At 38.7% G+C, this 14,510-nt stretch overlaps 1 protein-coding gene across 3 annotated transcripts in view; it reads right to left on the bottom strand.

The window, feature by feature from the left end:
- The window catches only part of PCDH9 (protocadherin 9), a gene marked incomplete at both ends in the record, with an annotated part of 671,582 nt that extends 659,208 nt beyond the window's left edge, over positions 1 to 12,374 (bottom strand). For 2 of the 3 annotated variants that reach the window (XM_082066037.1, XM_082066039.1), the window contains one exon: positions 9,339 to 12,374. In XM_082066037.1, coding sequence (XP_081922163.1) covers positions 9,339 to 12,374 — 3,036 coding nt within the window. Of the gene's footprint in view, positions 1 to 9,282 lie in introns of all 3 variants that reach the window. The other variant, XM_082066038.1, reaches the window with a different exon arrangement.
- Positions 12,375 to 14,510: the final 2,136 nt, after the last annotated feature.

Here is a 14,510-nt window from a genome sequence, read left to right as displayed (position 1 = left end):
GATCCACGTTTCAGGGTCCTGTTGTCACAAACTGAAGGCAATTTCAAATTCTCTTACTGGTAACACTAGCACTTCACTGATATTTTGACCTGTATTTTAAAATGGTGAAAGTGAAACAATCTGACAAGTGACTGAAAATTCATACTGCTACAGACACATGCCTAAAACAGAGAAGTAAAAGAAGTATTTTTACACTATAATATGAGCAGCCAGATATAACTGAAGATAGAGATCAAAAGTTTACAACTGCCTTTTTCTCTACTCACACTCAGAGAATGAGGTATCAAGGAACATTCAGCACTGAGGAAAAACAGAAATACTCAGCACAGCACCAAAACAACATAACTGGGATCTCATTGCAGCATCTTCCTAAAATAGACAGCTACATGAATGGCCAGATAACAATTTAATAAAAAACAAAAGTATTTCTATTGATTTGGGAGTCTTTGAATTTGAGCCATCATCTAAAGAAGCCTCCTCAAAGGCAACTATGCTCATTTTACACTTTTGTGTGCATGGAAACTATTCGAATAATACCTGTACTTAAAGAAATACATACCCTTAAAACTCTTCTCTCAACTTCAGTGAGAAAACTGGACTGGATCACGCTCTTCACTGGTGAAGTGAAGTATATGGATCACACTCGATCATACTCTTCACTGGTGTGGGGTGCCTCTCATTCAACCTTATCCATCAGCTTTCGCAACTACTTTAAACCAGCATATTTTCTTTAGGGAGGAGTAAACTGTTAATTCAGTGAGGCAGATTAGATTTGACATGCAATTAGAAGTCAGACAAGATGAATCCCACCATAATGTCAACAGAAGCAAAATCAGGTGTTGTGTTCACAGGCACTACCAGCTAAGTATATTGTTGAAAATTACACAAATTATACTTTTTGTGAACATCATTTGCAGAAATTGAGCTAGATCCACAATCAGAAGTTGAGCACCTGAAGCAACTATAATGTTCAGATATATTCATTCCATGCTTCAAGTAGAGAGACCGTCACAACAACACTCTTCCCAAAACCTAGCCCACTGAATGGAAAGCTACTAAAACCAGAGGTTGAATATTACTCTCCTTCAGGCTCTGCATCTTATTCTATACAAGAAGGAGGTGTTCTCTTAAATCAAAATTTCCTGGTCTGCACCCTTTTCTGGAGCTCCTTGATCCCCTCCTGTAAAAGAAAACTTTTATCAAAACTTCTTCCTAAAAATACTAGAGAAGACAGAGACTCACATAAACCTCAGTGGTGAAAGTATTCCATCATGAAGTTCAGTAGCAAACCCTTTTAATTTCTCTTAAGTAATCTGAGTGAACACTCTCTATCATAACCTGATATATAGGTCATATATGAAAACATGTATCGTGCAGATCCCTTTACATCAGGAACATGATTGCATCCGTAAACTCTTGTGTTTTGAAGGAGTACAGATAACAAGACAGAAATTTGCATCTATCAGCTTTAGGCATTTAAAAGATATTACTGCTAGCTACCACTCAACCAGAGGCTATTAGAACAGCAAATACCATTCACGACTAAAACATGGTTTTATATGACCATATAAGGCACAAGCTAAAGTAGCTTATTTGATCAAAAATATTGTATAGGCAGAAATTTAACATTTTTGAACAATTAAGAAAGCCAATTACAGAGTTTTCTTACTAGTAACACATGAAAACCTAGGAGGTACTAGGAATAGCCTGCAAAATTACTAATGAAAACAATTGTATCTAACACTTTATTTGGCTGGAAAGAATAAGGGAGAATGGATGAATATCAGTTCAAGGCTACTGAGAGTTTTATTACTCAATATCAATAGATATCTTCTTTCAGCTATCAGCCAGTGAGAACATGCGATTTAATTTTTTAGAGTGGGGAGAGGTTACTCTTTTAAAATTCTACCTGGATCTTGTTTCTGCAAACCTGGGGGAAGAAACAAAGAAAGGAAGAAATATCTGACAGCTGATCCTCCACATTTTTGTCAAATTCACCTCAAAATAAAATTATTTTTAATTCACTTGACTCACGATTAATTTTACATATTTTTTAGATGTTGGAAATATTATCTCAACATCATCCTATTGCTTTTGTAAAGAAGTTAACATCAGGAAGAGCTGCAGATGGTGTAAATCAGCAGATTTACCCCAGTTTGGATTTAGCTTCAAATGTTGAACTGCTACTGTAAGAAATGGTTCCTTTTTTTCCTCTTGTAGCAAGAAATGTGCATATTCCAGAACAACTTCCAAAAAAAATATTAATATTTGTGCACAAAAAAAATCGGTGTGGCATTTTGCAAAGAAATGGCTAATTTCTAACTATAAAACTCTAACTTCAGAAACTACACACAAACAAATCCTGACAAGTGCGGAATTACTCAGTTTTCCCTCTGTGTAACAGAAGATACAGGACAACCCATGCCAAGACTTTAAAACATATATCCCCCGCAACTCACTGACTGCCAAAGAAACAACAAGAAGAAACAAAAAATGGGTAATTTTTGAGACTGGTACTGTTTGGATAACTCAGTGTGCCTACAAATCAGATTGTTAACCACCTTTCTCTGTATTATCACACATAATTCATAGTACTCACAAACCTGAAAACTAAATAGAGAACACAGGATAAATCTTTCCAAGATTTGAAACTCCAGATTTTTTTAGTAAGGTTTTTATTATAATGGCCCTAATGCTTCTGTAAATCCTTAGGCCCTAGGAATAATCTACATGTGGTTTTGTGTAACTACAACAATGCTGCTATACAAAGCAATTTCATTTATTTATTTGAAGTTTTCATAATAGCACAACCAATGTAATAGTGCAGTAATACCAATTTAAGGTGTCTTCTGTCAGTAATGGTTATTTTGTTTCCAGACAGAGTTTATAGCTCACTAGAACACAATCCATTACAACAAAATTATTGCAACTATATTAGAAGAAATTTTTAATATGATATTCTAATTAAAAAGAACAGTTAAGATGATATGCATTTTATATTCAGACAAGCACTTAAAATCTCAGGTAGGTAATATGCTAAAGCCTCTTAGGTTGCAAATATCTTGCTGAAAGATGCCAACGAAAATGAACAGAAGATGCCTCCCTACCCCCATACAGAAGTAAAACATGACAGCATCCATTCATTTCATATCTACAGTCTGGGTAATCTTTTTGCAGTCAATTGAATGTTATCTTATGTAAACCAGAAATAGATTGATTCAATGGCTACATCAGTCTATTGGGATAACTCATTTTACATACATTCTACCGTAGGCTGGTCATTTCATCATAGGCTAGTCAAAACATAAATAAAAGAAGATCAAAGTAATGTATGATTTTGTGTGTGTGTGATTTTTTTTTTCCTCCAGCAAAGATATGGGCATTACAGAGTGTATGTGAGATGGCTGTACTTGAGGAACATTCTGCCTATAGATTTAGAGACCACTGTGATAATTTGTGGGAGAAATGATACCAAGAATTCAAGTAACACCTGCAATTCTTGTTAAATCTTTCAGAATACAGCTATTTCACCAGTTACATTCTGTACGTTTGCTACAATTAAATGCTAGAGTAAGAAGATAAAGCATCTCCTGAAACTTGAACTCAGCTATACTTGAACTGAATTTGCCTAGATGAGGATTGGTTGATTAGATATTATGTACCTGCCCTTGTATAGAATATGTATAGATGAACACTTGTACTGCAAAAATACGAGTCCTAGAACTTATGAAGCAACCTTACTTAGGACTTGGAACCTACACTTCAAACAGGTAGACTGTGCCCATAAAGAATTGCTGAATGTAAATGGGTCACAGTTTTCATATCTTAAACATCTGTTGTTTATACCCAAGAAAGCACATCAGGGGCAAGAAAATTAATTCCCCAATTGCTGTCAACCGAGTTAGGGAACAGCAATAAACAGCTTACTGTAAGCCCCTAGCTACAATAAAATTGCTGTCAATAAAGTGTGGCTGATATGGTTTTGCTGTGCTAGAAGAATAGATTCTTTGGAAGTGAAAATCTGAAATGGAAACTAAAAAGATCCCTTCTTGTTCCTATATACAAAAGAACAGAATCACAACATTCCAACATCATTAAACTCTGAGGAACTGGTTCTCACTCCCATGTGTGTCACACATTTATTAATGTTTGTGAAACTTTGGCTTTCCACATTCAGGACAGATGAGACAGCAAAGATTCTGATAAAAATCTTTTGCATGGGAAACTTTAAAAAAGAAATGAAACTTGCTAAGCTTTTATTGTCTGGATCTGTACACATAAAATGTTCCCTACTCTAGTTTAGCATTTCTACTGTCACTATTGAAAATGGTATTATAGCTTAGGGTTATGTTCAGAATTCCATTATAACCCTCAGTTTTCACATGCTCTTAACTTTCTGAAAAATTCTTCTTTTCAGCTGAAATTTTCCATGCTTGGTCTCAGCTCAAAGATGAATTTCTTTAGACAGTTGAGCAAAATCCGTTAACCTATTTTTCAGTTATACAAGGATAGAAAAAATACACTGTACATTTTCATGATTTCTAATATTTTAGTATAGTTGTAGATATATAAATACATAGAACTAAAAACCAACTGAATTTTACATGCAGATGTTTTCCCAGGTGACTAATCCTCACACAAGACTAATATATCCATGATAACATGTAAAACAAGTTAAGCATAAAAAAGAAACAATGGAATTTTATTTTTTTATACTAAGAGGTAAAAACAAGGCCACTAAAAAATAATATCGCACACAGAATTATGGAATGTGATGGTTACAGAATTTTAATATTTGCAGGTGACGTAGACTCTGCACTGCTGTTCCAATGCAGATTTCCATCAGCTTATGCACCTTGAAATTGCCACTCTCAGCATATCAAATTAAGAATCATTAATGTTTTCAGCTTTTCTTTTCTCTTACATAAACCCTAAAGTTAACAAATTTAAACACCTCAGAGTAAGATAACATCAATTACATTTGTCACAGAAAGCTTAAGTGGTGTGCATTGATCAGGGGGAGCCTGGCTACTCATTCCTTGATCAGGCAAGAAGTCCATTGACCGAAAAAGGAGTAAAGCAAGCTCCATAGAGCTTATATTATTGATTTCATGATTAAAAATATACCTTAGCATGGAATGCATTTAATGTGTCAGTCAAGCCCCAAATCCTTGATTTCTGCCAACAGAGCACAGAAATAAAAGGACAGAGTTAACATATATTTAGCTTTCCCGAATCTACTAGAACCGTGCCCATTTCCAAAATTTATAAATTAACAACTTGATTCAGAAAAGTGCGTAGAGTGTGCTTACAGCTGTCTTTCTTGAAGATAACATCTGAACATTTGGACTCTAAGGATCTGCTTCAGTCCCACCACTTTAGATGAAAGTTAAACACATGCCTAAATGCTATTTGATTAGGAATGAAGACTGAAGGTTTTTCCCATAACCCATAGTGATATATATTTTTTAAACCTGTGTTATTTGTCATTGCTGTACTTCAAATCTAGTTAATCGAAGTTGTTATAATTTAAAACTGGGATAACCACGGTAAATTTGCCATAATTTCTTTTATTACTTGATCTATTGTTAAGCTAATGACACTGAGTAGGAGTTTTTTCCTCTGTTTATTTGCTTTTTATAAGAGGTCTTTCACACAGAAGAATACAACATGTCGTCTTCTACTATATTTCTATGTAGCTGTTTGGTGTAGAAACTTACTAATTTGAAGCGCATTTTAAAGTTCAATCAAATACTGAAAAGAACACTGATTGAGAAGCCTGCATAGATTTCAGTATTCTTTATGAGTCATAACACTGATTTTGGAAGCTTAGCTATAGAAGCTGGTGGTGTGCAACATCCTTTCCATACTACTAATTATGTGAATTAGCATTTAGAACAATCCCAAGTTCAAGTATTCAAAAATGCTCTTTTCAGAGCATCCACCAGGTTTACTGCAAGATAGGCACTTGAAGAAGGCTTTGGTTTTTATTATATACTGGGTACTTGTGAAACATCAGGCTGTGCAATTCAAAGTGACATATCAAGAATTAATCGCAGAATTTTCACTAAATTTATTGATGATTGCACAGGAGTTGCCCAGTTAAAAAAAAAAAAAAAAAAAAAAAAAAAAAAATTGAATGGAACAATCTATTTTTGAATTCTAAAAGCTTCCTGACTTAGGACCCAGTTCTAACTGATTTCTAGGGTCAAGTTCCCATTAAAAGTGACAGGATTTTGCTTGAATGAAGTCCAAGTGGGGACTTAAGTCTCAGCTCTCTATTAATATTAATGTATCTGCAAGATACATTGCATGTGTATTTGCCTTGGACTGAAAGAAACTATAAGTAAAAATGGAGGACGCTAGTAATTCTTAGATGTATATTAATCTTATATTACTTCTTTCCCTATGGTAACATCCTCCACAACAGTTCCCACACCCTTTACAAACCACAGAAAGAAAAAACTTGGCAAATATATAGGTAACTTAATACAACTTCTAACTTCAGGTACAGAGAAAGTAATTATGTTAAACCTCAGGAAAACAGTACGGTGGCACAGAACTAAGTATATCTTCTTAAAGGTATTTTTAAAAATGGTTTTCAGACAGTATGGCATTAGCACACACTACTTATTCAGCAAGATTAAGTGTGAATACTTTGCTCAAAGGCCATACTCTATAAGAAATCTATTAAAAAAAAAGAGCTTTGAAAGTCTATTTAACCCCCATGCCAAGGACTATTATCTAAAATGCATCCAAATTTCAGGAACTACAGACAGAATAATAGGAAAGCTGCTAATGATTACTTCCATTGCCGGTTGTACTCCTCCAGCCAAAAGAAACAAGGGGGCATAAAAAGTTTACGTCCTGTAACACTCGTCATTTAGAATAGAAAAATACTCTATCTCCTTCCTCACAGAGTAAAAATACACAAGCTCAGTTCAGATACCTGTCTACCTAAGAAAGAGTTATATTTTCAGTTACATATGATATTGCAAATTTTGCAGGGAGTGATTCAAATCACATGAGTATCTACTAACTTCCAAAGGATTCAGTAAGACTTCAGTGGAATTGGAATCAGGTCCATATACAGGTATAATGACTGATATAATTATTAAACTGAAACTAGCATATTTACTATAATGAACACAAATAAATCTGAAAATACTGCCAGTAGTTTTTGTTGGTTTTGGTTTTGTTTTTTTGGAGGGGGTGTTTTTTGTGTTTGTTTGTGGTTTTTGCCTTTTTTTTTTTTTTCCCTCATATTCAATTTCATTGTGTAGAGTTTATACATTCTGTCAGGTAAATAATTTTGGGGGGTTTTAACTGCTTCTAGGTGCTGCGGGGGATTAAATCTGAGTTTCCTAACAGAGTCTGGAAAGCTAATTTAAGCTATATTAACATCTCAGAACAGAAAAAGAATGTGTGGGTTGAGGGTGTTACATTTTGTAAGTAAAGTTAGGGAGAAAACTTCAGCCGAGTAACCACAGACTACGCAGAGTACTTATATAAATTTGTTGTTTGTTTTTTGTTTGTGTTTTTTTTTGTTTCTTTTTTAACTTATGCTGACAGTATGTATATGGTGCTGTGTAACAGCCTGAAGACGGCTCTGAGAGTATACTCTTCCTTAAAGTCCTTAGATAAGATTAAGGTTTTGTGAGAACCTTCTGCAATGTTTTCAATGTCTCGTTGTAAGTAGGAACTGGTTTAGAGCAGTTACTTTAGCAGAACTGCCTCAAAAGAGCTTGTTTTATTCTTAGCATCTTGTTAGTGTGACACCTTACAGACACCCAAAGTAAAGACAAAATTCTGGGAACATCACATTCATCTCGGATAAGGTTAATGCAACAGCAAGAGGATGACTTTATCCTAAACTTAGCTACTGTCAAAATCTTTTTTCAAAGACAAGCCTAAATGTGTCTCACTTGATTCTCTAGGATTCATATCCCTAATAAATTCAGACAAATCACCATCAGTTGGAGGGTACAGTGCCAGCAGGAAGATGAATGTGACTCCCAACACCTACAAAAGTTGGTGCAGCGGAAGCAAAGCACTAAAGGAAGCTGCCCTGCAAACGCGGGAACTTAACTACTGACCGCTCTAGCGCAACTACCATTAAATAAAAGGTTCTTTGGCTGTAATATCAGCTTGATCCTTCCCTCCCCCCCCCGCCCAAACCAGCTCCTCCGAGCCACTGCAGGGCTGGCCGCGGTCCAGCGGCAGCGCCGCGGTGCCTCAGCGCCATCTACAGGCTGCGCGCAAACCGGGGGGCACTGGCGACAAGACGAACACCAACGAAAATAAATTAAGACAGCGCCGCATTTAAATCTTTATTAGCAAGGAATTATTAGGCCTAAGAAAACCTAATGCTGGATTTGGTTGAAATATGAGTTTCTCAGCCTCCTAATCCCTCTTCATATGGCGCATTTCACAGTTTAAAATGAGTTATGACAGATCACTTATGCATTACTAAGATGAGAAAATATTTACAATGGGCTGACTTTTTTTTTTTTTTTCCTGCATAATTCAGATGTAGTCAGAGAACGCATTCCTTTCAAAAGTATGCTTTGGCCATTTTTAAAAATATGCAACAAACTATCTATGCAATAACAACTTTAATCCATTACAACAAAATCATTTTGAACTCGAAATAGAGGAAGACTTCCGTATGGCTTAGTTATACCCTACCAACAAACCACGTGCTTCACAGATGAAGTAGCCTGGAAATTTGTCTGTCTTTGTTAGGGAAAAAAAACTCCTATAGTAACACTAACTTAACACGGTTCCAAATCAGCTTGAACTATAAAAGAAATTCAAGCCAACTCACTTCAAAATTTGAAACTGAATGTACACATCCCTTCAGTCTTGAAAGAGTCAAGTTTTCTAACTGAAATTTGGCATATAAAAACCAGTTTTTCTTCTTCAATAACTTTTACATTTGAATGGTCAAATACTGGGGAGAAAAAAAAAAGTTGTTTTTCAGCTTTTTTTATGCACATGTGTACATACTTGGATGCATAACAGTCCTTTAACAATCAGTATTCTTCAAAACCCAAAGTATCAGAGGCATTTCACAAATGCATGGTTAAGCCCCATGTAAATGATAAAGGGGTCAAGGTGTTTTTTTTTTTGTTTGTTTTATGCTTTTTGGTCTTTTTTTTTTCTTTTTTTTTTTTTTTTGTTCCCCCCTGTAATATAACTAAATTAAATTAGACTGAAACAAAAAAAAAAAAAAAAAAAAAACACAAACAAAACCCCACAGCGTAGTGGCACTTTTAATACTGGTTGATCGGGCACTTGTATGCAGTACTTATAGACCAGTAAAAGTGCTCATTTACCTGTCTGGTGTGTAAGGGGCCCTTTGTCTTGAAGCCTCCTTGGGAACTGCACTCTGAGGCACTGAAGTGATCTGAACTAGTGGAAGAGCGTTTGGAAAGGGTGTCACAACCACCAACAAAGGTGTTGTCCAGCGGGAGCTCCTGAATCACATGGTGCTTTTTCACTGAAACTGGAGTGTCAGGTTTGAGATGAAAAGCAGACTGCGGAGAGGCAGATTTGTAATGCTTGGCAAGATCAGGACTGTTAGGCTTAAAGGTTGTTGGTGGTGCTGTGCCCCAATCAAATCTTCCTATACTCTGCTCCTCCAGCTCTGCTGGAAGGCTTATTGTCCCGTTGATAGGTTCATGAACTGCATCATCAGGTTTGGATTCCTCAATGGTCACAAAGTTCAAAAGAGAACTCTTTGGAGATTTCCTTTTCTTCCTTTTCTTTTTTTTATTTTGCTTGTTTTCCTGATTGGGAGACATCCACTCAGCACCTTGCTTGCTCCTCTGGGCGGCTTTGAATCTGGATGCATGTCGACAGCGAACGAGAACTGTGACAAATATCACAACTATGACAACCATGGCACCTGCCACAATGGCGATCATGATTGTGAGATAGTCCTCGTTTTGGTAGGGTTGGCTGCTGTCCCCTATGTTCCGGTCTAAAGGTGTTTCCATAGTCCTGCGTATCAAGTCATAAATATAAGAGGCATTGCCAGCAGTATCATTTACATACAAAAATACAAGCACAAGAGTATGCAGGGATTTGGGATAACCCAAATCACTTATGTTAACAACTAAGCGATGCAGCCCCACATCATTAGGAGTCGGTTTTTCTTCCAGAGTGATATTACCTGTCACTGGATCAATCCGAAACAAACCCTTGTTATTTCCACTTACTATTGTGTACTTAAGCTCGGCATTCATTCCAGTGTCTATATCCACAGCAAACACTTCGGCTACCACCGATCCTGGAATTGCTGAGAGTGGCACCAGCTTAAAAGAAGTATTGGAAGGTGGGTAGATGACAACGGGGCTGTTGTCATTAACATCCATTACGTTTATGGTTACTTTTGCTGTAGAAGAGCGAGGAGGTTGCCCTCCATCCACTGCCTTAACATCAAAGGTGTAGGAGCTCTGCTGTTCTCGATCAAAAGAAACATTGGACTTTATAACTCCAGAGTATGGATCCAGCACAAAGTTTTCATTGTCATTCAGGATGGAAAGGGTCACTGCTTTATTTTCCCCAGCATCTGCATCGGTCACTGTGATCACCCCCACTGTGCTGTACTTTGGTAAGTTCTCTGATACGAAAAACTGGAAGTGATTATGAGTAAATTTGGGACTGTTGTCATTTTCGTCCAACACGGTAACAATTACAGCTGCTTGACTCTGCAAAGGAGGGGTGCCATTGTCTCGGGCTGTAACAGTGAAAATGAAACGTTCCTGCTCTTCTCTGTCAAAAACCCTGGAGGCTGTCAAAACTCCTGTCTTTCGATCCAGATCGAAAAAGGAGGCATTAGGGCCAAGCTGATAAACAATGTCTGCATTTTTCCCACTGTCTTCATCTGTGGCACTAATAGTTGTTAAGTATAGACCACGACGGTTGTTTTCAGCAACTGACAGCTCAATTACAGGCTGGCTGAAAATCGGAGGGTTGTCATTTTCATCCTCCAGTTTAACTCTTACCAGGGCAGTCTGGTTCAAACTGGGCTTGCCAGAATCAGAAGCAACAATTTTAAAGCTGAATTCTTTGGTGCCCTCATAGTCCAACAAGGAAGAGGTCTCCAACAAATACTGGTTGTCGTAAACCGCCTTCAAGTGGAAGGGAACCTCTCTCTCAATGAAACAGATCACTTTGCCGTTCACATCAGTGTCCTTATCTGAAACTGTAATTAGGGCAATCTTTGTATTGACAGGATCTTTCTCAGATAAGTACACTGTGCCATTGATGGGACTTATTATGTACCTGAGGTCTATGTTAGGAGGGTTATCATTTACATCAGTGACATTGATGGTGACAGTTGCCCGAGCTGGTGTAGAGCTACCATCACTAGCCAGCACTGTCACTTTGTGAATAGCAGTCTCTTCTCGATCTAATGACCTCTGAACTGTAATCAGCCCTGTGGTGTTGTTTAAAGCAAAAAATCTTTTGGTTGCGGGGGCGACTTGGGCACCAAAAATATATCTGATTTCTGCATTGCTTCCTATATCAGCATCTGTAGCATGAAGCTGAATTACAGAAGTGCCTACAGGAGCATTCTCTGGTATATGAACCTCTACTTGACTCTCTTTAAATACTGGCCTGTTATCATTGACATCACTTACTGTGACTTGCAGGATGGCTGTGCTGGATTTCTGGGGGGTACCTCCATCCTCCACTTTGATTTTCATCACATAGGTATCCTTTTGCTCTCTGTCCAAGTTCTGCTGCACAATCAGCTGAGGCCATTTCTCTCCTTCTGGAGTTTCCACAATATCCAGTCCAAAGACACTCTGTCCATTTAACAACTCATAGTGCTGCACGCTGTTGAAACCTGTGTCAGGATCTGTTGCTGATGGGATTGGAAAGCGACTGTTGATCAGAGTATTTTCTGGGATGGAGATATTGATGACAGGGGATGGAAACATAGGTGCATTGTCATTAGTGTCCTTTACAATTATTTTTATTTTGATCAGCCTAAAAAAGTCATTGGGGAGAATCACAACTTCAAGTTCAAAGAAACACTCATTTTCGTCTGCATAGGAAGCTCCAGCACAGAGTTTTTCTCTGTCTATTCGGTTAGATGTCGTAAAGATTTCCCCAGTGGTACTGGACACTTTGACCAGAGGGGCATCCCCTGCTTTAGATACCAGTCTGTAGACAAGGCTGGCACTGGTCCCTGTGGCAGCATTGATGTGAGAAATGTTCAGGTCCTTTGGTATGTTCCCTATGGGTACGTTTTCAGGCAGCTCCTCTCTAATAGTGTAAATAAGTTCTTGAGCTATAGCAGAATCCAGCCTTAAACAGGCAATCAAAGCGGTCAACAGGCAAAAATCCCTCAGGTCCATTATAATGTTTTTATTCTTTTTTCCCAGATTTTAAGACTTAAATGTTTCCACGGAATGATGCACGATTTGCAAGAGGAGGCATGCATGGACTGCAGGATGCATTACATCTCATTTCTTATTTGGAGACAGCACTGTCAACACAACCACACAGAACAGCATTATTGGTTTTTTAGGCATGACAAATCCACAATCTCCAACTACTACTTGTTTTTGCAATGCATACTTGCAGCAGTACATTTTCCTACTGCTCTCTTTTACAAGCAATCCCTCCAGACAAATGCACCAATATCCCATTGGCTGTATTTGCACAGAGCAAGAATGGAAATAACTACTTGCAGGATTAAGGGTAGCCACAGTTTCGACACGTACTTTCTGAATAAATTCTTGGTACACCGTGTAATCCGTAACGTGCATTCTCCCTCTACCCTCCTCCACCCAGTCATTTGGTGCAAGCAAAAAAATCTTCCTGCACTACTTCTGGATTCTAACTGCTATGTCAGCTGCCAAATGTAATTTGTTGTTTGCTTCCATACGTATTTTTTAGCTCTTGCTAACCAGATTTTTCTCTGCTCCTTGTGCCTTGCATTCCCCTCTACAGCTACCGTACTGGGAAATAACCACCCGGACATGCTGCTGCTGCAGCAGTCGTCACTGGCTACTTCACATCCCTGTTAACTGATGAGACAATAACAGGACCTAACAGTTTCTTCCACTCTCAACTCAATGTTTCCCCTCCAGATGTTGGATATCTCTCCTTCTGTTTAATAACCTTAAACTTTATGTGTTTGTTTTTAAACACAGTCATAACCAGGAATCTGGAAATTCCAAATGCAACTTAGGAGCAGACAGCATGTTTACAGATGGGGGGGGAGAAGTATATTTTCTGATGCCAGGAGGAGGAAAAAAGGTGCAGCCTATCCCCATTGACACTGATCTCCCTTCAGGATGTTATTAGCAGCTGCCACACATAAATACTGCAGACCAATAATGCAGGTGAAAAAAAAAAAAAAAAAGAGAGACAGACTTCTGTTTGCATGCTTTGCTAACCGCGAATTATCCATGTGTAAGGCTGCCAAGCACCTACAGTTTGGCAGAACCGGGCAGCCCCTAAGCACTAATCTTATCTGCATTAAGCTGCACGGTAGCTGATGCCCGTGATTACTTCCAGCAGAGTGATGCAGGTAGGGATGCAGAGACAGCGAGTAGGTGAGCCTTTGCCACCAACATCAATTGAATCCGAAACACTGTTTCTTTCTCTAGATAAATATACTGCATGTTGTCTTTTTTTTTTTTTTTCTTTAAATGAAATGCATGACAGTGTATGGGTAACTTTGCACTTACGTTGGTTGTATACCTTTGACGATCTGCTGCAGCTAAGCAATGATCTGTTCCAGCAGATACAGCACAATGCATCTGGTAAATCACCAGTTTTGGAGAAATCAGCAGCAGGCAAACGCTTCCTCCTTGAGATATGTGTTGCTTCGGGGTGGCAAATTAGCAACTCCAGGGAACAAATTCACAGTTCTGTCGTTAGTCATCCTCTCCGCGTTTCATTTCTATTAAGCGGCGATCCTTCGGGCGTTTAACGTGCACGCAACAACCCAAACAAACAGCAAGCAAAAATCCGGTGCACTTCTTTAGATCGGGAGTATTTTCCACTCTGCAGTGCACACAATTTCCATCCCTCTCTCAGCAGAGCACAGCCAGCTACATGAAGTCTGCAACTTCTGACTGGAAATGACAAGAGTTGGTCTGGCGGTGCGTCTCTCTCCCTCTTTATCTCTAGGGTGATAGTTAGCGATAGAAAAAAAAAAAAATTAAAAAAAAAATCCTAATAGGTTATTGCTTTAGCGACGGGAGGAAGCGACGGCGCTCTCCCTCCTCCCTCTCAGCCTCTCTCCCTCACACAGGCTCTCTCCTTCTTTCTCTCTCTCTCTGAACTGAAATTCTTGATATAACTCTCAATAAGCCCAGAGGGAGGGTGTGAACGGCGCTAAGCCCCCCCTCCCGCCGCACCCCATTGGCCCGCGCCGGCGGGGGCGGTGGATGGCGGAGCGCGGGCCTGGCATTGGCCGCCGGGCATGTCGCTCCCCGGGCCGGCCGGGCGGCGGGGGTGGCCGGGCGGCGCAGCGGTTC

Source organism: Streptopelia decaocto, assembly GCF_964273445.1.
Source record: "Streptopelia decaocto genome assembly, chromosome: 1".
In the NCBI taxonomy this organism is placed as follows: domain Eukaryota; kingdom Metazoa; phylum Chordata; class Aves; order Columbiformes; family Columbidae; genus Streptopelia; species Streptopelia decaocto.
Note: the sequence above shows the minus strand (reverse complement) of the source record. Positions and strands in the feature narration are given on the sequence as shown.